The sequence below is a fragment of the Setaria italica genome, chromosome VII (assembly GCF_000263155.2).
Source record: "Setaria italica strain Yugu1 chromosome VII, Setaria_italica_v2.0, whole genome shotgun sequence".
NCBI lineage: Eukaryota > Viridiplantae > Streptophyta > Magnoliopsida > Poales > Poaceae > Setaria > Setaria italica.
The window spans coordinates 22,583,869-22,611,318 of NC_028456.1; the positions used below are offsets into that span (position 1 = coordinate 22,583,869).

Genomic DNA, 27,450 nt, shown 5'->3' on the forward strand with positions numbered 1-27,450 from the left:
GCCACTCGTCGAGGGACAAGGCAATTCGATGCTGGTATGCCGGGGCGGGCATTACAACACCCATCAGATTTTCGCTTCGAGATTTGTGTTAGGAGTAGTTACCAAGTTAATGACTGATTTTTAAATATAAAATAACATGTGGACCAAGGTACCGGACTTCTGCGCGCACAAGATGTCAAAAGATGTGGGGCGTGTTTGTTTCCGCTTATTTCGCGCTTATCGGTAGAAATAAGCTATAATTCCACCCAAACATCCTGCTTATTTTTCGCTTAGCACCTAAGCGCTTAGGACACAATCGAGAATACAACGTGTGCTCCGATTTTCCGTGACACGGCCTTAGGGACGCTTACCCGGCGAGCGGACCGATTTTTCCTTAGATACCCCTGCAGCGCCTGCCCGCCAACCTCCCGCGCTTCCCTCCGCCGACGCACATCCACCCGCCGCCACCCTTGCGGCCGCCGCGTTCCCGTGCGTCCGTCTGCGGCTGCCACCTCTGTGGCCTCCATCGCCCGCCTCCTTGCCCTCCGCTCGCGTCCGTGCCCGCCGCCAGCTCCTAGTCCATCACCCGTCAGCCCGTCACCTCCCCGCCATTCCTCTGCCCAGTGCCCAGATCCCGTCATAGAACTTGAGGGAATGTGCTACTAACAGTGCTTGAAACTTTTAAGAGATAATGTTCCATTTTTCTAAACAATTTAGCATTCCAAGCAAATTATAAAGTACCGCGGTTCTCAAAGCAATAGATGAAATCCATAGATGAAATCATTCATGCCTGATCGAGCCTCACGTCTGCCTGACAGCAGGCTCACAGCCTCCATAGATGAAATCATTCATGCCTGATCGTGGATGCTATTGCTGCGTGATGCTATTGTAATATAATTTCTATTTAATTTAACAAACTCAAAAGGCATTACAATTATTGACTTCTCCTCGTATTCACAACAAAAATGAGCTATTATCAGCCTAGGGGCATTCAGGTCATTTTACCAATTAGGACATATAATCGATGAAAAATAATCAGGATTGCCAAACAACCCGCTTATTTAGACAACAGATTCTCTAGACAGCAGGCTTATCTGAAACACTGTGTCGTGACTATTATATTATTTTTTTTAACTTATTGAAAAAATAAAGGAAAATATTGCCCATGAAATATTGAAAATCCTCACAAGCACATATGACGGGTAGCCTCAAGAAAGAGGCTAAGGCAATAAGGTGCCAAAAGGCCAAAGGCCAAACAGTTATAAGCATCTTGGAAGCGGCCCAGATGACGTTGCGGCCCACCGCCCAACCTCCCTTGTCGGAATACAAGAGCCACGACTCGTTGGAGCTCGGGGACGGGGCCTGCAAGGGGCCCACAACGCCTCACCCACTCCTTGCTTCATGAAGACCTGTGCCGTACGAGAGGCATTAAATGCATGGCGTGGCCCCCCTGACCGCCCCATGCCGGAGACATGACCGAGGGAGGGGAGCCGACCTTTAAACAGTTGGTCCGAGGGTGAGGCTACACCCTTTGGACCGCCCAGGATGGCCTGCAGGATGAGGCCACACGTGGCCATACGCGCCCACATTCCCCAGCGTCATCATCGCCTTCGCCGTCGAGGAGGCCATGCCACCGTGCTAGGCCCATTACGATCCCGCAGGCGAGGTGGGACCCAGTGACAGGCGTTACAGCACGAAGCGGTCATGAGCGTACTAAAGAGGTTGGGAGGTTGGGGAAAGCTGGGATGAGGAGCGCCCCCCGTCCACGCCACTAATCACAGCCTGCCTGTTCATCACCAGTATGGACGACAGCAACATCACCCGTCCCATTCACTACTACGGAGTTGGCGGACGGGACGGGAGCACGCCATGGAGCAGGTCAGGCTGTGGTAAGCAACCCACGCCGTACAGGAGCCATTGTACAAGATGTGCGAAGTTCACGACCAGCCAAGGGGATAGGACAAGGAGGCCTCTTGGTGAAAGGAAGATCCGACCACACCATAACCCCCGACCTTTGAGGATGGGGACCACCTCCATTTTCCAACGTTGTTACCTGGTCTCTAGCCTTGAACCGGGCCTCCTTTCTCTCTCTCTCTCTCTTATTCAATGCATATACCCACACATTGCACGAACGCTTGCTTGGAAGCACCGTGACTCCTGCAGAAACTAGACGTAAGGATTTTCCCGAACCAGTATAACTCATTGTCTCTTGCGTGCTAGCCATCAGAAGGAGAGCGCGGTGTACAATCACTGGTGGCGATGCGAAACACCGACAACATAAAAATATAATATTTATTTATTTTTCTGGCAGGACGATGGAACATTTACAAAAATATCATCGCACCAATTGTTACATGAAGGTAGATGTTTTAAAAAATAACACACCAAAAAATTACCTATTTTTCTGATCATATGAATTCACGCACAAGTTAGATCTTACAAAAAAAATTCAAACACATTACAAATTGTTATATATGCAGTGCCATACGAAAAATAGATTGCAAATTTTGTCATCTCTACACAAGAATTGGAACGTTGCAGCGCGAATCCTTCTCCATTCAAATCCGATGCGATATTTAACTATTTGCCATCCTTATGGATGTCACTCCTTCAGTTGCCATCCTTACAGTTGCCCTTACATTTTTGCCACCCCTCTATAAACGAAGCAATATATTTGCCATTTTTGCACACATGCACGCCAACTCATCCTACCAGCATGGAATCAGGATGCGAAAGAACCAAATTGCCCCTGCCTTATCCTTTCTACCCAGGCGCGCTCTGAACCAGCAACCGAGTGGGTTCCCTATTCCTGTGCACAAAGGGGATCATGGCCTTCGTGTGCCGCTGGGATCCCTACGCCGCCACCGATCGTTTCCCTCCGGCGCCGCCGCCCAGTGAGCACCCGACGCCGCCGCCTCTGCCTTGGGAGCCCACTGGCGATTCCCCATCGCGCGCGCTCATCCTCGACCCTCTCCGTGCGCCACCACCCAGTGAGCACCCAACACCATCGCCGCTCCCTTGGGGCCCACCAGCGATACCCCACCGCGCGCGCCCACGCTCAACCCTCTCTGTGCCGTCACTCCTCTCTTTGTCGGCTCTGATCCGTTGTTCCGCTTTGAGGAGCAGGTGGGCTGTTGTGCTTCGGTTCCTAACCTGGTTTGTGCGTGCGTGTAGTGTGCTCGTGGCTGGATTTGCATTGCAGCGGAGGGGATTAGCATGGAGGGGACGATGTCCTCTGTGGTGGCACCGATCTGGAACCCTAGCTAAGGCGGCACCGCTACCTGAAGATGACACCCAGTGAGTGCCCTCCTTGGTAAGTGAATCATCTCCCTCTCCATGAATGTAGAGTTCTATGGTAGTCATAGTATTGGGGTTGGATTTCTCTAACTCCAACATTGTTGTATGTTCATGATTCTGTCAGGATTGATCCTGGCAATGCGTTTAAATTAGTTGTTAAATGTGCGGGATATTAGGCAATTCATGACTATGGAATCATAGAAATGACAGAGCAATAGCATGATCTGTGGGTGGATACATGTTCTGGGTATAATTTGGATAACTTTGTGACTGATATGGCAAGCAAGATTATCTGGGGGTCTAGTCAAAAACTTGTGGTGTGGGCAGTAGATTCTGATAGTGCCGCTGAGTGGAAGATTAGTAAAAATGAGCACTTTGAGAAGATGATTGGATCTAGACTACATGAGAAAATGGAAAATATTGTCGTTGAAGTAGTTGATAAGGCTGGATATCAACCACTACACAGTTCAACTTGGTCCAAAGCCAGTTCTGGTGTGACTAGTCATGCTGATCCAGTATGTCCTTCATCTCATACTGAAGGTGCATGTGACACATTTACCTCAGCAGAAGAGTTAGAACAGGTAGCTGAACTTATTGATTGGAGTCAATTGACTATTATCCCTGATCCTGATCAAGATGGAGAACCTTATGTGTTAGCTGATGAGGAAATTGTATTTGAAGCAATGGGATTCAAAGCAGCTGATGAGAGAGCAGCACAAGCAACTGAGGAAGAAGCTGCTATTCCAGTCATTCCAGAAGACCTTCTACATGATATGAATGACGCAGGTATTGATGTACATGACAATGAGCATTCAGAACCAGTGTTGGATTGGGACAGGAACAACCCAGAGATGGCAGTCGGTACTGTATATCCTTACATGGTTGATTTCAGATTGGCAGTCAAGCAACATGCTATAGTGCAAGAGTTTGAGCTTGGGACAGAGAAATCTGATAAAAGCAGATTTAGGGGATATTGCAAGGCAAATGGATGCCCTTTGGATAATTAGAGCTAGAACACAAGCAGATGGGTGTGTCAGGGTACAATTACTAACTAGATTTTATAAGATACTTTTATTTATAAGATGCATATCTATTTTATATGTGTGTTATGATCATGACTAAAGTTTATTGCAATGTGCAGGTGCAAATAAACAACCAGAACCACAAGTGTGCTTCAAGAAGCAGAGTGTGTGGCACAATGGCTAGCTAAGCGTGGGTTGCTGAAAGGGCAATTCCTCTTTTATAGAGGAAGCCAAATTTGGGTGCTAAAGAAGTGCAGGAGGCTTTGGAGGACAAGTACAGAATCCAGATTAATTATCAGACAGTGTGGTATGGGAGACAGAGAGCAGTAGAAAAACTTTTTGGTAAGTGGGATGATTCTTTTGATTGGTTGTATAGGTTCAAGGCAGAGGTGGAATTGAGGGCACTTGGTAGTGTGGTTGAGATAGACAATGTTGAAATTGGCAACAAGAGGCACTTTACTAGATTCTTTTGTGCTTTCAAGGGTAGCATAGATGAATTTTTATATGGATGTAGACCTTATATTAGCATAGATTCCACTGCCCTAAATAGGCAGTGCAATGGTCACATGCTTGCAGCATTAGCTTTAGATGGTCATAATTGGATGTTTCCATTAGCATTTGGGTTCTTACAATCAGAGACCAAGGATGACTGGATTTGGTGCATGGAGCAACTAAGAAAGGCCATTGGAGAACTTCCAAAGTTGCTTGTATGCACTGATGCTTGCAAGGGGTTAGAAGCTGCAATCAAGCATGTCTTTCCATGGGCAGAACAGAGAGAATGTTTCAGACATCTATGGAGAACATGAAGAAACACTTTATAGGAGAAGTGTATGCAGCAAACATGTGCCCTGCAGATAGGGCTTATGCACCTGGGAAGCATAAGTATTTCATGAACAAAGTAATTCAAGGTAGTCCAGATGTAGAAAAATGGCTTCAAGAGTACCAGAATCTTCTATGGGCTAGATCAAAATTTTCAACTGACATCAAGTGTGATTACATCTTAAACAAACTAGCTGAGTCATGGAATGCATGGATCAAAGAATTCAAAGATCTGCCACTTCACTGTATGGTAGATGCTATAAGGGAGAAGGGTAAGATCATGATGGCAAAGAGGAGAAGGATCTCTAGAGCTCTTCATGGAGTCATTCTGTTAGCTGTCATTCATCAACTAAATGCTAGCTCAAAGGGATTAGGCCACCTCAAAGTCACCAAGGGTCTTCCTGATCAAGCTAAGATCACAGAGATCTACAAGGATGAAGAGGTAAGAAGGCATGTTGTGTACCTCGAAGACCACATGTGTACCTGCAGGGAATGGCAAGTGACAGGAAAGCCTTGCTCACATGTCTTGGCTGTGATCACAACTGACAGGCAACCAAACTATGATAAATTTGTGGATATGGCTTATTCTGTGCAGAGGTTCAGGCAATTATATGATCTTGGATGGCCTAATATCACTGACAGGAACCAATGGCCTGAAGTTGAGAAAGGATTTACCGTGGCACAGAAGAGAGGTGTAGGTAGATAGAGAAAAAAATAGAATACCATCATGCCTGGAAAGAATTGGTAAGGTGAAAAGGCAAGTAAAGCGTGACAATTGTGGTGAAAAGGGGCATAGAAAGGGAAGTTGGAGGTGTGAGCTAACTGGGACAAAGAAGAGGTGTGTTATTTAAAACTTCAAGTTATTTTAATTTTTGTCATTCACATACTGAACACATTGTTTTGCATGAAAAGAACAAAGAAGAGCACTGTCAAGGCTAGAAGGAAAAAGGCCAAGGAAGATTCTGCTTCAGCTATAGTGTTAACAACTCCTAGGACAAGAGCAGCAGCAGCTAGGGAGGCAGCAATAGCAGCAGCCAAGGAAGCAGAAGCAAAAGCCAATGAAGCAGAAGCATCAACATCAATACAATCCACTAAGAGGTGATATTTGTCACACATGTCACATATGTGTTCCATTTGACGCATCCTTGTGCTGTTTGTGTAGGATATGAAGTAGCATATACGTTGAAATACTACTAAAACCTTATATTCTTGCACCTGTACAACCGTTAAAGACTTATATTCTTGCATTTGTTTTTTTCCCTTTCTATGTCATTTCCAGCCATGGATTAAACATGATGTTCCATCTCTTTTGCTATTTGTCCAGGAGGCTAGCTTTGGAGGCACCACTGGAGCAAGCAACCAATGTGGCCAAGAAGATGACACCAAGGAAGAAACAGCTGGCCACCAAGATCAAAAAGAATTCAGCAGCAAAGAAGTAGAAGTACTTGAGTTTCCCCTTGAGTTGTATGCTTTTATTTGAGTTGTCTGATTGGTCTGCTCCTCCCACCTCTCGTTAGCTTTACTGGACACCGCAAGGTTTTCACCATTCATGTATCATGTAGTTGACTGCTTGACAGTACATTTATCAATTACTTTGGAGTTTGGACTCATGGAACTGGGAGTATGCTGTGTGATAAAATTGTCTGATTGCTCACCATGTTGGTTGAACTGGGAGTATCCAACTGTCAAAAAAGTTGTCTGATTGCTCACCTTGTTGGTTGGTCTGTTACTGGTTGATGAAATGAAAAAAATTATGGTGGATTTGCATCGAGTAAAAATGTGGGACACGGACACAGGTCGAGTAAAAATTTGCGTCGAGGAAAAAAAATTGTTGTATGATTGCTCGTGAATGCTACTGACGCCGAGCAGAGCATGATCAGCCGCTCCTACCAGCAAAATCCCTCCTTAACCCGCTCGGGTATTGGTTCAGAGGCGCACCTGGGCAGAAAGGATAAGGCAGGAGCAATTTGGTCCTTTCGCATCCCGATTTCACGCTGGCAGGATGAGTTGGCGCGCCATGTGTGCAAAAAGGGCAAATACGTTGTTTCATTTATAGAGGGGTGGCAAAAATGTGAGGGCAAACGTAAGGATGGCAATTGAAGGAGTGCCATCCATAAGGATGGCAAATAGTTAAACATCCCAAATCCGACACCACAAAACTCACACTGCAAAATGGAATACATGATTGTTAGCACTGTTCCTGGTTGGAAAACATAAAGGAAAAAAAGAAAGGAAAGCAACAGATGAAATGCATGATGGCTACTTGGTTGATGAAAAATGCAATATTGGCAAGCTCCATGCACCTTTGTGAAGAAAAAAAAAGGAAAATCAAATGCCGCGCTTGTTGCCGGTCCATTCTTTCCAATCTACTCAAAATTTAAAATAAACGGAAATGTGAGATCCACATCTGAGCGAAAGGAATGGAAGCAACAGGAAGATTCACCATTCAACACCATTCAAGACTGAGATGCAATCAAAGGGAATGAGGAGAAGGCGAATCAACCTGGCATGAAGGAGGTGGAGAACTGAAGATGAGATCCGTTATGAGCAACCTTGCATGTGGAGCCGCCGAATCTAGCCTCCTCATCCACAGATCGGGCATCCTCCTTCACAATGGTGGAGGGGATCTCGGGAATGGCAGTCTCGATGCAGCCGCCTCCACGGTTATGGTGATGAATGTCGAGCTCCTCCATGGATCCTACAACAAAGGTCAGTGAAGCCCCATGGACCCGCTAGATCCGGTGAGGGCACAAGTCATCGCCGGGATCCGCTGGGGTGCGCTGCCTCCACCATGTTGGAGCTCGCTGCCTAGGGAGCCTGCAGATCCCCTCTCCTCCCAGCCTCTCCTTCACGCGCAGCAAGCCTGCGCCGCCAGGCACCGCCATCGCCGGCCGCTCATTTCTTGTCACCTCCGCTTCCTCTCAACTTCTCTTGTTGGCATGAGAGAGAGAGGATATGTGAGAGAGGAGAGAGAGCATCGGGAATGTAGACAGAGGAGACGGATGATGGATATAGATAAAAAAATAATAAGAGAGAAGGAGACGTGATAACCTCTTTCTGATAACCTCTCGCCTGTCCTCGCTCCGTTGATTTCGGAATCCACCGCAGTTTGAAATGCCCTCCGAGGTAGGCAACCTCCGGAAGGGATTTTCGCTCGTCAAGCTGGCGGCGACGTGAGACCATGAGCCGGTGCTGCGCGCGGCCATGGGTAAGGCAGGGCGCGAGGTCCAGTCGTTCTCGGTACACGCTGCAAATGCATGTGCTCCTCGGTAGCGACGTGTGCTAACCAAACGTGCCTCGCGATCCAGATCCCGCAACCAGATCCCGTCGAATCCCGACGCGATCCGGGCATGCCGCGGGCGAGGCCAGTCTCGCGACTTTCCCCGCATGGAGCCCGTGTCTTGGAAAACGCCAGAGCCGACGGAGCCGTCTCGCCCGGGAGGCCGGGACCGACGGCCCGCGCGCACGGCTCCTTGTCCTTGGAGTCTTGGACAGTTGGACCCTTCCTTCCTTTCCTTTTGCCGCCGTCCCGGCGTTGAGCAGGCGGGCGCGGCGCACCGATCGGGTGATAGCCTGCCTGGGTGGGCGCAGCCACCGGCCTGCCTGCCAGTCAGCTTGGGGCGCGTGAGGCCCTGGTCGGCCTGCGCGGCACTGCACCTAGGCGTTATTCCGCGAGGACACCCTTGTGTCAGCCTGAATCAGCGAGCCGCGGGTCCAGGCCCAGCCGTCCGGCTACTGTTACCGCTTACGTCATCATCGTGCTCACCTGGCTTTGGATGCTTACCCTACTCGTACCTAGCATCGCCAGTGCGAAAGCTGGCCGAAACAACCGCGGCAGGAAGTTCGCACCGCTGGTTCGCCCGCCACGGTGCTTTGCCAAAACACGGGTGATCCGTACTTGTAGCAAGGTTTAGTTCGGCCATGATTTCTTTAACCACCCAAACAACTTTACACTTTTGCGTCATGACTCGTGTTCCTTTCGGCAAGCATAGTAAATGCTAACATTACTGAAATGCAAGTACGCGATTAGAGCACTAGCTAGCGACCGAGATCGTAATCTCAGTCTCTTATACATAAACGACGAGGAAATGGTGGTGCTAATGAGCGAGCACGAACGGCCTCCTAGGTCGGAAGGTTATTTGAGCTAGGTTTGACGCAGAAGTTCCACTAAGACCCCATTTGGAGCATGGCAGATTATGTGAATCTAGAATCTAGAATTCAGAGTGGCTCCAAACGGGTCAGATTTTGGTGCAGATTTCAAAAGCCAATTTTCCAAATTCTATGAATCCCAGAATCTGCTAAAGGCTTGATTCCACCAGCTTCTGCACATGAAAATTACTAATTTACCCCTCTTTTGATATTGAGCAACAGGTTGGCTATGAAATGGTAGCAAGGGCAAAAAAGTCATGTATGCAACAAATAGCTATAAAATCAGATTTTGGAATCTAGGAATCCAAACAATTCCATCCAAATTTTGCCCAAAATCCAGATTTTGGAAATCCATCCAAAATCCAGATTTTCATAATCCAAAATCGGATCCAAACGATGCCTAAGACTGACTTAAGCTAAATATACTGACTCTCGTACGTGGAGCCATAATAGGATGATGATGTATTTGTCGCCTGCTATGTCTTAGATAGTATTATTATTCTTACAAGAGAAATAATTATCACGCGTACGTGAAGTCACAATAAGATAGTAATGTACTCATCGCCAACCAAGTCTTAGATGGCACCATCGTTCTCACGGAGATATGGTTGCCAATCTGTGGACGTTTGGAGGTTTTGCTGTTTGCTTGCCGGCCACCGCCGGCCACGCTCCATCCCTGGCACCGCCACAAGTGTGGCGTAGAATATGGATGCCACATCTTTCGCAAGAAATGTGAAAGAAACAGTGCTATTGCCTAACTTGCGTCACTAACCAAGCAGCATCCACAAAATTCTTGCAGAGAGAAGAAAGGGGTAAAGCCACCCCCATATCGATCGAGCAGTCCTGATCCTGAAGAATCCCCAAAACGATCGACCAGCCCTGATCCTGACCCTGAAGCCATCAATGGAGGCTGGAGGCAGCTGTTCTCCTCATTATTTGACCACCACTACTACTCTACTCCCCCCGACTCCCCGAGTACACGGAGTACCCCACCACTTTTCCCCGCTGCCACCTCCTTCCTCTCCCTCCCCCCCTGGTCTCCACTCCCTCCCCTCTTCTTCCCCAACGCAACTCAGCACTACTTCCCTTCCGCCTCCATTTCCGTCTCCCTCTCCCGGTCTCGGGGCTCAAAATCCAACATAGCCATTGCGGCTCAAGGATTTCTCGATTCTTGCTGCCTCCTTGGCCTCCTTGGGGCGGCATTTCCGGTCCAGACCGCTCTTTTACGGAGTTGTGTGCTTGCGCCGAGGGCGGCGCTCTCTGCCGGAGGAGATGAGGGCCTGCCATGTCTGTTCCGTTCTCGCGCAGCTCATGCTGCTGTGGCTGGGCGTCGCCGCCGCGCAGAAGGCCACTTCTTGGAAGACATTGAGCGGTACACATCCCCCATTCTCCTCTTCTTTTCCTTCAGGATTGATGACCCTTTTGGACGCCGCCAGTTCATTTTTGCTCAAAATTCCTCTTTTGCGCACGTCTGTTTTGCTTTTAGCCCTGTTCTTTCGATTATCATCCATTCGAGCATTGCGTGAAATTCCTACAATCTGCTAAGGGTTTTAGATTTTGGGTCGTCCGGGGGTTGTTTTGGACTGATCAAGATGTCCTTCCCCCTCTGGTAGCCTAGTCTTCCAGCTGATGGTTGTGTTATCATTTAGGACCTGGCAGCAGCTTTTGAGATGAAGGATTGGTACATGACTGTGCGTTGATAGTATCTCTGTACACTTATACATTTCTTATCGTTACAGCAAAACATATAGCCTGGTCTCCTTGACGATTTATCCTACCTGCATGCCTCATTTTGCATAAGAATCCTGCTTCTCGAATGCATTCCGGATGAAAAGATTTAAGGATCCAACAACCATTTCAGGCATCCCCTTGGCTAACAAATACGCCTGTTTTTTCAGGCAAGGCTCCAGCAATCGTAGCCAAGGGTGGATTTTCAGGGCTGTTCCCTGATTCAAGCCCAGATGCTTATGGATTTGTGCAGTATTCTAGCTCGCCGGATACAGTGCTATACTGTGATGTTCGGCTAACCAAGGATGAGGTTGGCTTGTGCCTGCCGGACATAAAGATGGACAACTGCACAAATATTGCAGATATCTATGCACAGGGTCAGAAGAGCTACCTTGTCAATGGCGTGCCTACATCAGGATGGTTCTCTGTAGACTACAATAACACTGAGCTTGGACAAGTGTCTCGTAAGTGATATCATACTGTCTAAGTTATCTCACTAAATGTTGGATGTTGTTAATGCCTGTAGCCATGTTAGTATTAGATGAAGAAATGGGAAATGCCTCTTCCCCTTTTAATGAAAAACGTGCCTAGGCACGTTCGTGAAAGGAAAGGGGAAATGCCTCTTGCTTTGAACTTTCTATGATCTGAGCAACATGATTCGTTTACTCATCTAACTCATCGCGATATATATGCCATGCAGTCATCCAGTCAATCGCTTCCCGGTCACCCAGATTTGATTCAAATTTCTATCCACCACTTGCTGTCGAAGATGTGCGGTCCAAATTCAAACCTCCTGGAATTTGGCTCAATGTTCAGGTACAACTGAAGAATATAATTCCATATAGTAGGTCACATTGGACTGTTTTCTGCTGTCACGCTGTAACCTTGAAATAATGCCATTTGCAGCATGACAGGTTTTACAGCCAGTTCAATCTAAGCATGAGGAATTATATCATTTCTGTATCTAAGCGTGTTGTTGTCAATTATATCTCATCACCTGAAGTGAGCTTCCTCACCAGCGTACTTGGAAGAGTTAGCAAAAAGACAAAGCTTGTGTTCCGCTATCTTGATGAGAGCACTCTCGAACCATCTATGAACCAGACGTATGGTTCCATGTTGAAGAATCTTACATTTGTCAAGACATTTGCATCCGGGATACTTGTCCCAAAGAGCTATATTTGGCCTACTTCGGCAGATAATTATCTGCAGCCGCACACTTCAGTTGTCAATGATGCTCATAAAGCTGGGTTGGAAATTTATGCCGCTGATTTTGCAAATGACTTTATGATCAGTTACAACTACAGCTACGATCCCTTAGCAGAATGTCTGACGTTCATTGATAATGGTGTGTTCTCTGTTGATGGTGTACTGACTGATTTCCCTGTTACACCATCAGAGGCAATTGGTGAGTCCTAATTCTTTCGACAAGTTTATTTTTACATCAGCACAATTTTGTTCTTCAAAATTTTCTACCATTTTATTTTCTGAGGGAAGAAAGCAGGGGATCAGGCTTCTAAGTCAATTAATTTGGGTTAAACCACAAATTTATTGACAGAATCTGGGTTTTATCTAATAGATTTATAGCTACTGATATATATAACTCCAATATTTAATTGAGAAAGTGGTTCTCTGTTCCTGAAGGAACTCACCAAACAAATCTCCAAACTGCATAATCTCACTGTTTTCTTAGCACACCATGGAATAGATCTTGATATTCTCTTTTGATTTCACGTTTCCTTAAATCATTGTTCAAAATATCTGATATAGTGGATTGCTTTTCAAATATTCCATGTTTCCTGCTTTGTGGCATGTAGTTCCTTACTGGTTTCTGTATTCTGAGGACTGGATGGCTGTGAAATTGCCCTTCCGCTGGATTTGCACCAGCTGAAGCCAAGAGGTTCTGAACAGATCTAGCTAATTGCCCTAATAAACCTTAACTCAAACTATGTAACTTGGTACCCAAGAAAATTCAACAAGTCATTAGGATAGATACAGGCATACAGCAGGTAACTATAAGATCTTATCTCTAACTTATATGCAGGAAAACTAACAAATCGAGAGAGAATTAATATCTAAAACTCCTATGACATTGTTGTTAATTCTCCATATAAAGCAAAGAGCATTTGCCACAAACATCTAGTACGCTTTTCTGCCTTTATCGCCATATTTTGAACTTTTTCTGTCTTCATATGATTTATCTGAAGATACATAAAGATTATTGGTTCTCATCCACAGTGTTTATATCTTGTTGTGCAGGGTGTTTTACCAATTTAAACAAAAGCAACACAGATCATGGTATGTGTAGATCCTTTGTTCGTATTATTTTATGATTCATGTTTATTTGTTGCCAGTCACCAGTTTCTCACTTTTGGAATGTAGGAAAACCTCTTATTATTTCCCACAATGGTGCTAGTGGGGACTACCCCGGTTGCACTGATCTAGCTTATCAAAAAGCAGTTGATGATGGCGCAGATGTCATTGATTGCCCTGTCCAAGTGACCAAAGATGGAGTGCTAGTATGCATGAGTTCAGTTAATCTAATGGATGATACTACTGTTGCAAGATCGCAATTTGCCTCTCAGACGGCAGTGATCAAAGAAATTCAGAGTGCGCGAGGAGTCTTTACGTTCAACCTCACTTGGGATGACATTGTAAAGAATCTGAGACGTAAGTTGAATTGAAATGGTTCTGCTATTGAATGAAGTGCAAAATCATTTATATATTTCTTGGCTATTTTGCTTCATCAAGTCACCTGCTATCTGATCTGGATCATCTTTCATTGCCTACTTATATATTTTGTTGACCAGCTACCAGCTAGACAGCTTTATTGCTCTGCTATTGTGTTTGTGCCATTGGCATCAAGCCTGCATTCTGAGATAACTTTTCTCCATCTTTACAGCCATAATATCTACCCCATTATCCACCTACAGAATGGATAGAAATCCGAGGTACAGGAATGCAGGAAAGTTCATGAGACTATCAGACTTTTTGGACTTCACAAAGAATAAGGATTTATCAGGAATCATGATCAGTATAGAGGTGAGAATTCATGCTAATAGTGAGTCTTTAAGTGCATGAAGAGAACAAAATCCACTTATTTACTACTATGATACTGGCTATTTGGCTGCCCCTATCACTTTTGTTGAATCATTAATTGGTTCTGTCAAGAGCTTAGCATTTATTTCATACTGTAGTACTTAAAGCACATCAATGAAGACAAAACCCATAAAAATGTAAATTGTCCCTGACTTCCAGTAGTAGATTCATGCCCTCAATTAACTTGATGTTCATATTTTGCAGCATGCCACTTTTGTGGCAGAGGAACTTGGATTTGACATGGTTGATACAGTTATCAAAGCCCTTGGCGATGCTGGTTACAACAATCAAACTACCCAGAAAGTTATGATTCAGTCGACGAATAGTTCAGTTCTAGAGAAGTTCAAGCAGCAAACAAAGTACGATCTTGTGTACATGATCAACGAAGAAGTCAGGGATGCCACACCTTCTTCCCTCGTGGACATCAAAAAGTTTGCTAGTGCCGTATCCGTTGATACCAGCTCTGTTTTCCCTGAACCCCACCATTTCACAATGTACAAGACCAATCTTGTCCAGACACTGCAGACTGCGGGTCTCTCGGTCTATGTTTACACTCTCATGAATGAGTTTGTGTCTCAGCCATACGACTTCTTCGCAGATGCGACAGTGCAGATCAATGCGTATGTTAAGGGCGCGGGAGTGGACGGGCTGATCACTGATTTTCCTGCCACAGCTCGAAGATACAAGGGTAAGTTTAGTTAGCCACTTAGCCATGTTGTGTGTCTTGCATAGTACTGTGTTAAGATCACAAAGCATCCACAATACTTGCAGCTGTCAATCTGTTGTACTCACACGATGAGTTCTATTTTGCAGTGAACAGTTGCATGAACATGGGCAACAGCGCGCCGATTTTCATGGCCCCTCCTCGTGCTGGCGATCTCATGCAAATCATCAGCAAACTTGCGCAACCACCAGCATTGGCTCCCATGCCGCTCCTCACAGACTCGGACGTGGCGGAGCCGCCCCTGCCTCCCGCCAGATCAAACAGCAGCACAGCTCCAACACATTCCGGCGCAACCAGGATGCATGCTCATGCTACGCACATCCCGGTCCTTGTCACACTGGCGGTGCTTTTCGCTTGGTGTTCCCTGGTCTGAGATTGCAATGCAAGTCACGCTCGTCATTCGAGTTGGACACAGCGCCAATCTACTAATCAAATATTCTTCTCTCCACCTGTAGCAGACTAGCCTTAGTTCATTTGTTCAGTGAATATGCATTTGGGGGCACATGACACTTCTCTGAGTTGCCCATGCTGACGTTTCAGTACATACATGTAAGACGGGGAAGATATTGCCCATGTCTTCTTCTCAAGCTCTGGACAAAGTAAGGGCTATGATCTAGTGTAAGCAACTCAGATGGCATAGTTCTCTACAATCTGAGCCTATGAGCCATGACTGTTCTGTCCTGAAAGGCTGAGGAATATGAAAGTTGCGAACACAATCCCTGAATTATGATGGTGTTACACATGAGATGGATGTGTTTCCGGATTACCTGCGCGTTCTCTGATCTAGTCTCAATATTTGTGTTCTTTCATGCTCTTGTGCAAGTTGGATTTTGCATCGTACGGCTGTCTTATGCAGGTGCTAGTTTTTGCGTTGATTGCCTGTTTTCCTGGCCTAATGGCTATGTAGATGGCTTCTTCTCTAGGCTTGGGGTTCAGTGTGTCGATATTTGCCCCTGCAGCCGATAAACCTACAGTCTGCTTTGTTATTCGGAGGCCATGTTTTCATCTCTTCTCCGAACTCAGAACTGATAGCATGCCCTCATCCTGCTCGTTTACCCAGTGCTTGCAACAAGCCTAACAGAAACCAAATGCCATTCCTGGATACTGAATTGAATGGCCAAGGCCTAGGCCTACCAGGATCTCGATCGGCAACTAGTCCCTTCATGATCCATATCTAAGAAGATGTAGATAACCATGCAAGCACAACGGGCGGGTGGGCGGATGGATGGCACCTATGTTCTCTGCGCTATTATCTGATGCGTGATGCCGATAACGACCTGGAAATCCGGTTCTTATCGCATCGCCAGCCTTGTTCATGATAAGCACTGTGATGGACAGCCACATGCACATGACAAAAGAAATGTTCGATTGGTTCACGTCTGATTGCGAAATGAAACATGGCGTGCAGCTCTGTTTAGTAGTATCACTCCTTTTTTGAGGAGGGAAATCTGACCCATCTTGTGCAAACTCTGCCATCTTCTTTTCCTCTGAAAAGATCGATCAGCAACTTGGCCATTAATTTGCCATGGCTTATCTTGTACATGAGCCAAGGCCCCTCCGAGGCACCGAGATGTTCCGGCCACAACCTGCGGGGCCGACTGTTCCACTGACCAGGACCTCGAAACGATCGGCACGGCGCACGAACAGAGGCGAGCCATTACAATCCGATCACAAATCACACGGCCGCTTGGGTTCGTACGACACGGGCAGAGCTGTTCCCAACCCGGGAGCTCCCTCAGACCCTCACCGGCACGGTGATCGCCGCGGCTCCGGTATTCCGGTGGTTAGAGATTTGCAGTCGTTCCTCTGAATTTGGGAGGGCGCCGTTGTTCTGTTGGTCTGATCTGACGGTTGAAAACCCACGTAGCCCACTGCCGTACATGTATCATGTCAACAGGAGTCTACCAGTGCCATCAAGAATCCACTATAAAAATTGATCAAAGAAATAAAAACAAAGAATCCACTATCAACAGAAAATAAAAAGAACCCAATATCGAGGGGTTCATGCCTGAATTTTTACAACAGGGATAATCACTAGTACGAGTTTGGGCAGGAGCGTCTCACAAGTCACATCCATGTTCTATCCTGCTGCTGCTTCCAAAAGAACGCAAGAACATCGGTCCGGTTACTTTCGAGTGTCAAGATCCCAAATAGACACTCCAACAGAAACTGTTATATCCAAGGTAGTACGCACTGATCGGTGTGAAATCATCAATGTTGTGGCGAGCATGCCGAGTTCCATGAACTTCCAAGTTTCGAACAAAGCATGAAACAGAGAGGGGGACGCCGGGACAGGGGTCAAACTGTCCAGCACAAGAACACGCCAATAAGCTAGCTATGATCAGCTCAAAGAGAAAGGAAATAAAAAAAACTAGAAAGCATGATAGGACAAGTAGTGCATACAAGGCATGCACGTTTATGTACAGGTCACTACTGCTGTGAACGTGCTAGTGTGTATCTACGAATACAAGCACACATGTGCAACACACAGGACGCGGCAGAGAGGCGCCTCGCCTAGGCGTAGATGGCGTAGCGCATGCCCTCGCGCACCATGAGGTGGCTGACCTCGTCGGCCGCGCGCGCCGGGCGCCAGCCGCTCGCCGCCCACGCCTCCTCTGCGCTGCCGGCATCCTCGCCGCCGAGGCGGACGGCGCCGCACGCCATCGCCAGGAGCGCCCTGGCCAGGGCGCCTGCAGGCGCCGCCGCTGCCGCGGGTTCTCGCGGCGCCACTATGACGTCGCCGGCGCCTATCTCGTCCTCGCCGCCGTAGCCGAGCTCGCTGCCGTCGACCACCCGCGCGCCCCGCTGCCGACGACGCGGCCGCCGCAGGCCTTGCCGCACAAGAGACAGAACGCCCCACATCGCCAAAGGAAGACGATCAGATCAGCGACACGATCTCGCTGATGAATCAGACTGCCAAGTAACCAGCTTTCCCTTTTGGTTCTCTGCTCCCAAAGCTCACGCACGCTCGTTCGCTGGTTACTTGGATGGAGATCTTCGTCGCTTGTGAGTCCACAGACTCGGGAACATCTGTTGGAGTGGAGAGCTCGCCCCGATCGAAGGCGTGTAGTGCCGCGTATATATACACGATCGATCTCGCTTGTGAGCTAACGGAGCACGCATGGGAACTTTCAGGGTTAAAGGGTCTTGGACTGTTCAGAGTCTTGAGGATGAAGGCACAAGGACGGGTGTGGTGGGGGTCTGCTGTGGCTGTGGCCTGTGGGACAGGGACGAGCACTCGCTAAAGCTGAAAAGGTTGCGAGGTTAGTGGAGGAGGGACGGTCATTGGCCGAAAACTACTGCTCGGCGCCGGCCACGGCCAGGAATTAGCGCAGGGTTTTCAGGCTCCTTAATCGCTCGTTTTGCCGGCCGGGCTAGAATCTAGACAGCCAAGCAGTAGCCAACCCTAGGTTAGGCTAGCTAGCAGCTAGTATTAGAGCATCTACAGCTCCTAATAAATGTTTCCGTTAATAGGAATATTTCATCCCAATCCAATTACCGTATCGGGAAAGTCACAACTCCTCCTTTATTTAGAGAGATTGATGGTGAATTATTGAGTTTCCCTATAATTATTGGAAAAATGAAAAAGTAAGATGAGACTGCTCGAGCACTATTTTCTTATCAACTCTACTAATATATGGTAGTTGGATTGTGGAAAGCGAGACTGCTGGAGATGCTATTAGAAAGCTAAGAATTCAACTCGGAACGCATGACTCGTGCGCCATCTCGTATCGTATGGGTCTCTGCATGCCGGTCCGTCTGCAGACTTGGGTTCAAGATGGTTGGAAGATCTCTGCCGCGCGCTTTTGGGAAGTGGACTCTCAACGTGCGGGGGGAAAGAACTGGCAAGAGATGACGAGGATGCCTGAGTGAGGAGTGAGGACGGGTGCAGCACGCCGCAGGCGTCGGTCCTGGCTCGTCATCCCAGCGGCCGGCCTCGAGCAAATCATTAGCGAACCTGAGCTGCCGCCGCACCGGAGGCCAGGACCAGGAGCCTCCTCCCCTGCGTCGTGTCAGATCAAACAACGGTCGGTACGGTACAGCCACGACGCATCCGCTCGCAGAGCAGTTTGAGCATCCAGTGCAAGGGGCGGGAGGGGACCTGTCAATAATTGTTCCGAGAAAACAAAAGGATTGTCGTTGATGAACGGCCCAGACGACTCGCAAGCACGGGCTCATTTACAGTAAATAGTGTGGATATGTGACGTATGCCAAGGAAGAGATGCACACCGAATGCTCTCCTCGCCTGGTTGGCTACTACAACAAGAAGGGATGACGTGATGCACACACACGGCATGCTTGTGCATGCTCCCTTTTTTTTATTGTGATGAAACACAAAACAACCAGCATCGCGAACAGAACAGAATGGTAACGTCGGCGGCATAGCAAACGACGGACGGGATCGGAGACGAACAACTTGCTAGAATTAGCAGATCTGTACTTGATCAAGACTCAGTTTGGTTAGAGATAAGTTATAGAGATAAATCTCCTGTAAACACCAAACGAGTCTAATCTAGCTACAACCGAATTCCTCTTGAATATCTCTTGGCCATTGGCCCCTATATAAACCACGTGTACCAATTTTACATGATAATCAGAGCATCCTTTTCCACAAACATCCACAAATCCTCCCAAGCTCGTCCATGGCGTCTTCTTCCTCATCTATGTCGACGGCTGGGTAGTGTCTCTGAGAAACTAACTTGAGAGAACTATCTACTATGGAAGGCGCAATTCCTTCTTGCTATTCGAGGAGCTCAGCTGATGGGGATCCTAGATGGATCTACCATAGAGCCACCCAAGACTATGGAGGTGGCCAAAGGCTAAGGCAAGAAGCAGATCGTCCCCAAACCCAACTATGATGTGTGGGTTGCAAAAGATCAACAAGTGTTGAGTTACCTATTGAACTCCCTCATCGAAGAAGCTTTGGCGACGGTGGCTACAGTGACTACTTCAGCAGAAGCATGGGAGGCTCTCACTACAATGTTTTCAGTGCACTCTAAGGCTCGGGTTACTAACCTGCGCATGCAGTTGGCCACGCTCAAGAAAGGTGGCATGACATCTCAAAACTACTTCACCGAGATGTTCACAATCAAGGATGAGCTCGCCACAATTGGTAAGCCCATAGACGATGATGAGATGGTCCAATATATCCTGAATCGCCTTGACTTTGATTACAATCCTTTCATATCATCAATGCTTGGTTGTGTTGGATCTGTCTCTTTGAGTGATCTGTACTGCCAGCTTCTTTCCTATGACTTGCGCATGGAGATGTACCAAGATGGTGGGCAGTTTCAGTCCTCCGCCAACATGGCTGGGCGAGGCCGTGGCGGTCGAGGACATGGAAATAACCGTGGTGGTTGCAGCCGTGGCGGTCGAGGAGAGCAGAACCGCAACAATAACTACAATCCCAACTCATCCAAGCAAGGAGCTCGCAACACCAAGATAGTCTGCCAGATATGCAAGAAAATTGGGCATGACGCGTCCCGATGCTAGTACAAGTATGATCATGAGGAAGAACAACAAATTACAACAAGTCGGCAGGAGCTGCAACCTCGGGCTCTGGCTACAACACCAATTGGTACGCAAATAGCGGAGCTACAGATCACGTCACTTCAGAACTTGAGAAGCTAACCGTTCCTGATAAATACAATGGACGGGATCAAGTGCACACTGCCAATAGCTCAGGTATGTCCATAAGTAACATTGGTCCAGCAATCTTACATACCCCAAGTAGAAATCTCCATCTGAAAAATATCCTCCACGTGCCTAGTGCTAGCAAGAATCTCGTTCTATTCATAAATTGGCTCGTGATAACAATGTTTTCCTGAAATTTCATCCTAACTTCTTTTTATCAAGGACCGAAAAATGAAGAAAATCCATCATCAAGGTAGATGCCGTGGTGGTCTATATCCTCTAGCGCCTCATCCTTTAGGAGAAGGTCAAAATAAGAAAGTTTCTGGAGTCAATAAGCTATCTACTTCGAGATAGCATAATAGATTTGGTCATCCTGCTCTTCCTATTGTGGAGAAGATTATTAGTTCAAATAAGCTTCCTTGTGTTAGTGATAATAGTTCTCAATCAATTTGTGACTCTTGTCAAATGGCCAAGAGCCATCAGCTTCCGTATCCAAAATCAATGAGTGTTTCAAGTGCTCCTCTTGATCTTATTTTCTCTGAGGTTTGGGACCCAACACCTGTTTCTGTAGATCAGCATAATTACTATGCTAGTTTAATTGATGATTATAGTAAGTACACTTGGATATATCTTCTAAAAATAAAATCTGATGTTTTTGGTGTGTTCCAAGAATTCCAGGAACTCGTTGAAAGAAAATTTGATAGAACAATTAAAGCTATGCAATCTGATTGGGGAGGAGAGTATGAAAGGTTGAACTCCTTCTTTCAAACAATAGGAATTGCTCATCAAGTCTCTTGCCCCCATGCTCATCAACAAAATGGCGCAGTTGAGAGAAAGCATAGGCACATCGTTGAAGTTGGGCTATCTTTGCTAGCAAATGCATCTATGCCCCTCAAATTTTGGGGGGCAAGCCTTTCTCACAGCTACTTATCTCATCAACCTTATCCCTAGCAAGGTTATTGGATACAAAACCCCCGTTGAGCACCTCCTTCATAAAAAATCAGAGTATACCTCTCTTCGCACTTTTGGCTGTGCTTGTTGGCCCAACTTGAGGCCCTACAACTCCAAGAAGCTTTCCTTTCGGTTTACAAGATGTGTTTTCTTGGGTTACATCTCTATGCACAAAGGATTTAAATGCCTAGATATCTCTAGTGGGTGCATATACATATCCAGGGATGTTGGTTTTGATGAAGATCTCTTCCCTTTTGCTCATCTTCACCCTAATGCTGGATCTCAACTTCGCAAAGAAATAATTCTCCTTCCAAGCCATCTTCTCAATCCTGGGGGTGTAGGTTATCTTGAGTCTAATGTTACTAATGGTTTTGGAGATAATTCCGGTATACAAGAATTTTCTGCATAAGATTTGGTGTAGCAATCTCCAATAGGAGCATCAAATAATGGAGATGAGGGTGTTGCAGCTGCCACAGAAGATCGCGACGCATGATCCCATGAAGATCTCCACAGCGTATCGAGAGCTGATCCCGAAGTGGATCTCCTTGGCCGTGCTGCTCCATCCAACCCAGCTGAAGCCAACCCTAGCTCGATGCGCGGAGGGGGGGTACGAGATTCTCCTCCGACAGCTGCTGCCTCGCCTGCCCTGACACGGTCTCCAGCTGCCTCTCCGACTCCGCCACGTGTACAGGAGCACCCGCCAGCGCGGACAGCTTCTATCCCCTTGCCATCGGAGGTGCTTGGAGGATCTTCTGAGGCTGTCCTAGGATTGGATGCGCCAACAAAAGCAGCTACGCCCTCTCCTCCAAGGTGATGCACTCGCTCACAACATGGGATATTGAAACCTAAGTCTTTAGGTGATGGCATGAGACGCTTTGGATATTTTTGTGCTACAGGAGAACCTGACAATCTACAAGAAGCACTCAGGGATTCTAAGTGGAAGCAGGCTATGGAAGAAGAGTATAAAGCATTGCTAAGAAATAATACTTGGCATCTTGTTGAAGAAAGTAAAGCTAAAAATTTGATAGATTGCAAGTGGGTTTTTAAAATCAAAAGGAGAGCAGATGGTACAATAGATAGATACAAAGCACGTCTTGTGGTTAAAGGTTTTCGACAACGTTATGGTATTGATTACGAAGATACTTTTAGCCCGGTTGTTAAGATTGCTACAGTGAGACTTGTTCTTTCAGTTGATGTGTCAAGAGGTTGGTGTCTTAGATAATTGGATGTTCAGAATGCGTTTCTTCATGGTATTCTGGAAAAGGAGGTTTATATGAAACAACCACCTGGGTTTGAAAAGGCAGATGCTCCACGTCTTGTGTGTCGACTTGATAAAGCAATCTATGGTTTAAAACAAGCTCCCAGAGCTTGGTATGCTAAGCTAAGTTCTAAACTCATTGCTCTAGGGTTTAGATCATCTAAATCAGATACTTCTTTGTTTATTTATCAGAAGTCTGGTGTTACTATTTATATGCTAGTATACGTAGATGATATAATTGTCACAAGTTCATCTACAGAAGCAGTCTTGGCGTTACTACAAGATTTAAGGCAAGATTTTGGGTTAAAAGATCTTGGTGACCTACACCAATTCTTGGGGATTGAAGTTCAAAGAAATAATCGAGATATACAATTGTGTCAGGAGAAGTATGCACTTGAGATTCTCAACTGAGTTGGTATGGCTAGCTGTAAACCGTCTCCTCCTCCTTTGTCCACATCTTGAGGATTATATTGAAGTTCAAAGAAACAATCAAGGTATACAATTGTGTCAGGAGAAGTATGCACTTGAGATTCTCAACCGAGTTGGTATGGCTAGCTGTAAACTGTCTCCTACTCCTTTGTCCACATCTAAGAAGCTATCTAGTTACGAAGGAGAAGTGTTAAGCCCAGAAGACAGCACTAAATACATGAGTATAGTAGGAGCTCTTCAGTACCTAACTCTTACACGACCAGATTTGACATTATGCTGGCGGGCGATATAAGCACCCGCTAGCACAGATAATGTGAACTATTTATTATTCAAGTTTGTTGTTATGTGGTTGGAGATACATATTTTAATTTGACAGCTAAAAATTGGCGGAAAATAGAAATTATAAATAACTCACGGGAAATAATATATTGAACGGGAAAACACATATTCCTGGAACCATCTGTGCTGGCGGGTGATGTAACCATCCGTCAGCACAGAAAGTATCTGTGCTGGCGGGTGGCTAACGTCGCCCGCCAGCACAGACAACATTTGTGCTGGCTCAAGGTTGCTGGCGGGTGCGATACCCGCCAACACAAATCTATTCTAGCTGTCAGCACAAATGCTTTATGGTGTAATGGTTGCTCCCCTTAAGTAGTCCTAGAAACTTGCGCATTAGTTTGGTCTCTGTGCTCGCAGCTAGCGTTGGAGATGCAATCCCATATTACTATGGGATTCAAAGAATGCACTGTTGTGCATAGGCAATTTTATAAAGCAACTAGCGTATACGGTGCCTGAAAAGTTTAAAGGATGCTCTCCGTTGGTTACAGTTGGTTACTGACATACTGAGTGAACAGTGCCTAGGGATGAACTGCCCTAGAGATCGAGACACGCTAGATAAGGAAAAAGAAGAGGCAAGGCAAGGAAGAGAGAGAGAGAGAGAGAGAGAGAGAGAGAGAGAGAGAGAGATGTTTGGGATGAAGTGCCTTGTTCTTGTATCCAATATAACCACACGCGTACCTGGACACGGGCTCTGAAAGATCACGAACAGGCCGCAGCGAATAGTGATGGAAAGGCATGGCACAAGGCTGGGAAAATTCAGTCTGAAGCTTCTTGCTGATTTTCTGTTGGGCGAACTCTATTCTTTGGTTCCATATATGTCGCCCAAGTCGATCGAACCCAAGTCCGGAACCGACTCCTCCTCCTCCTTGTCCCGATACTGTCGCATCGTCTCGCCGTCGCCGTCCGCATCGGAGCCAACCTGATCAACGCTAGCACGCGACATGGCGCTGCCGGCGTTGATGGTCGAAGAGATCCTCCTCCGCGTCCCACCTGACGAGCCGGCGCACCTCATCCGCGCAGCCGTCGTCTGCAAGGCCTGGAGGCGCATCCTCTTCGACAGCGGGTTCCGCTGCCGCTACTGTACGTTCCATCGAACGCGTCCCCTGCTAGGCTACATCCACAACTTCGGCTTCCGTGCAGGCCTCGAGTTCGTCCCAACCACTACTTTCTTCCCGCCGTCGCTGGCGGCTAGCCGCAACTCCTACAGGGCCCTTGACTGCCGCCATGGCCTGCTGATCGACACTAGCGGCCCACCAGGCTTCATTGTTTGGGACCCCATCACTGGCGACCGGCAGCACCTGAGCTTTCTCGCTCACGCACAAGAGAATTTGTGCTGTTATACTGGGGCTGTGCTATGCGCTGTGGATGGCTGCGACCACCTCGATTGTCATGGCGGTCCGTTCCTCGTGGTCTTTGTGGGTGGGACAGAGGGGGCGCATCCCATCGACGTGGATCATGTCAGGTACACGTGGGCGAGCGTGTACTTGTCAGAGACAGGAGAATGGAGCGCCCAAACCTCTGGTACTAATAAACAACATTACTATAATATTGCGGTCAGGGAACCCAGCCTTCTTATCGGAGGTGCGCTCTACTTCACCCTTGGTGCGATGAGGATCCTCAAGTATGACTTAAGTAGGCATGGGTTGTCCGTGATCGAAATACCGCGATTGTTTCACAAGTCTGTTCCCATTGATATTGATGGAGGGCTAGGGTTCGTCGATAAGTACATCTATACGTGGTCACAGCAGGATGGGATTGGAGGATGGATGCTACACAATGTTGCGGAGCTCCAGACATTGATCCCCCAACATCGTGGCTCACCATACCGAGATCACCCAAGTGATGTGATTCGCTTCGTAGAAGGAACAAATACTATTTTATTCACCTAATAATTACGTAGTTTGGGGAGTCTTCACACTCGACCTCAAGACAAGAAAGGTCGCTGAAAGATAGGACTATGACATCTTACCTTATACATGCTTTTACACTCCAGGTACCACTTGTGTGCCCTTTCTTTAACTTCCGTACCTTACACATGCATGTTTTTCATTGTTGTGATCTACATAAGTTTCTTCCAACATATGACAACAATTAATACTTCATTTAGCATAAACGCATGACCAATGGCTCCCCTGCTCTTGATTCAGCACCAATCGGCTTGGGCAACTAGAAGCTTGCAGCTTCATATGTAACAAGTTACTCACACATATCTTTAACCCTAGAGGCCTAGACTTTACCACGTGACTCCGATATGTTTTGGGAAGTCATGATCCATGAATATTCAATCAGATGAGCAAACAAAATGTATAATGATGCATCGCTTTTTAGGTAAGAGATTACTATATGAAATCAAAAGCTTGCAATCTCATAAGAACCAAGATAACTATATATGGTTTCATATACTTGGTTCAAATTGTTAACGATTCTTTATACTTGGTTCAAATTGTTTTTTAGAATGAGTTTTATGTTACAAATGGAGTACTACTAGCTTGTTGATTTTTCAGAACGAGGAGAATGGAAAGTTTTTTAAGTGAGGAGAATGGAGAGTTTTTTAGAATGAGTTTTATGTTATAAATGGAGTACTTGTTGATCTTTTAGAAATGAGGAGAATGGAGAGTATTTCAGAGCGTGGACTAAATATTATAAACACATTTAATCTATCTTTCCCCTACCTAATATTGATCAAGTTCTTTATCTAATACGAAGCTCTATGTCCATTTTTCACGTAATATGATGCAGATAAACCGGCAATGGATGTAACACCTCTGCTCCTCCAATACTAGAGAACAGAAGAACTTCGAATCCACAAACTCTAGCTGAACATCATAAAAGAATCTTGAAATAGTTTTCCAAACACTTTTTGGAGCTAAATTTTCATAATAGAAATATGGTGGCAAATAACCGATTCAGCCAGAGATTTGTTCACTAACCTTGACCCATCGGCTTATGGTTGGTTTTGGATTGCCAAAATGGGTCATGCTCAGGGAACAGATCTTTTGCTTGGATAGGCTATTGGACCACCATACTTATATTATGAAAATGTGGCACTTGCTCCAAAAGACGTTTAGACAATTATTTCAAGATTCCTTTATGATATTCAGCTAGAGTAGGTGGACTCGTAGATCTCAGTTGTACCATTATTTTAAAATTGGTGTATCTTTTTGTCTCCCAAATTAACGGTCGTGACGTGGACGATCCTATGTTCTAAATATCTCATATAGTAAGACTTAATATATGCGCTAGATTATGTCAATGGGTCTTAGGAATCGACATTATCGATATAAATCGTAGTTTGTATGTTGCGATGATTAACGGTCATGATGTGGACGATCTTAGGTTCTAAGTATCTTATTTATGTAAGATTGAATATGTACGATGAATTTCATATGTAATGTACTCTAGTTAATATTTGTGATGAATTTTTATCTCTACTATTTCATATAATATATATATATATATATATATATATATATATATATATATATATATGTGACAACCATATTGTAACAATTGAAACATTTTATTAGAATTAAGATAGTGTACGCGGGAAAGAAAACTGCGGGAGGCGGAGGAGGAGGATCTCGCCGACGACGAGGTCGCCCATCAGCTCCGGCGGCGCCATCTGTCTGCTTCGTCGGGTTGGGTGCGGGTTAGGAGGCTACTACTTGGTTGGGTTCAACCAACTTGCGATAGAGAGAGTCTGTAAGGTGGGGTCAAGGAGTCAGATGAATGGCCTCAAGCCCTCGATGTAATGGATGCTTATTTTGGTTTCCATTTTCCATTCTAGCAAAGTTTTGCCAAGATTGTACACTGCAGTAGCTACGGATCATGACTTGATTTTTTTTCTTTTTTGTCAAAACCTGGTATCATCAAGCTATTTAACCTTTTCCTGTTGCAATAAATTAATTACCGCAGTGAAGGTGTCCTGGAGTTTTACAGAGTGTGGATAAAAGCGCAATTGCGCACCGCAGCTCATTGATTATGAAGCCTTCACCCAACAATAAGCACAATCAATTATTAAAAAA

The 27,450-nt window shown here is 46.1% G+C and overlaps 3 protein-coding genes across 3 annotated transcripts; 2 read left to right on the forward strand and 1 right to left on the reverse strand.

Annotated features, from left to right (window-relative positions):
- Window positions 1-10,224: 10,224 nt before the first annotated feature.
- LOC101773994 (glycerophosphodiester phosphodiesterase GDPDL3) lies at window positions 10,225-15,580 on the forward strand. The gene is made up of 9 exons (XM_004975874.3): window positions 10,225-10,638; window positions 11,165-11,458; window positions 11,695-11,810; window positions 11,901-12,399; window positions 13,251-13,289; window positions 13,374-13,661; window positions 13,894-14,033; window positions 14,295-14,778; window positions 14,904-15,580. The coding sequence occupies exons 1-9, from the start codon at window positions 10,539-10,541 to the stop codon at window positions 15,185-15,187; spliced, it is 2,244 nt and encodes a 747-aa protein (XP_004975931.1). The 5' UTR covers window positions 10,225-10,538; the 3' UTR covers window positions 15,188-15,580.
- Window positions 15,581-17,008: 1,428 nt separating this feature from the next.
- Window positions 17,009-17,920, reverse strand: LOC101774393. The gene has a single exon (XM_004975875.3). The coding sequence runs from the start codon at window positions 17,674-17,676 to the stop codon at window positions 17,329-17,331; it is 348 nt and encodes a 115-aa protein (XP_004975932.1). The 5' UTR covers window positions 17,677-17,920; the 3' UTR covers window positions 17,009-17,328.
- Window positions 17,921-24,366: 6,446 nt separating this feature from the next.
- On the forward strand, window positions 24,367-25,884 carry LOC101774414. Its single transcript, XM_004978015.1, has 3 exons — window positions 24,367-24,887; window positions 24,984-25,057; window positions 25,880-25,884. Exons 1-3 carry the CDS (start codon window positions 24,367-24,369, stop codon window positions 25,882-25,884), a joined length of 600 nt encoding a protein of 199 aa, XP_004978072.1.
- The last annotated feature ends 1,566 nt before the right edge of the window (window positions 25,885-27,450 follow it).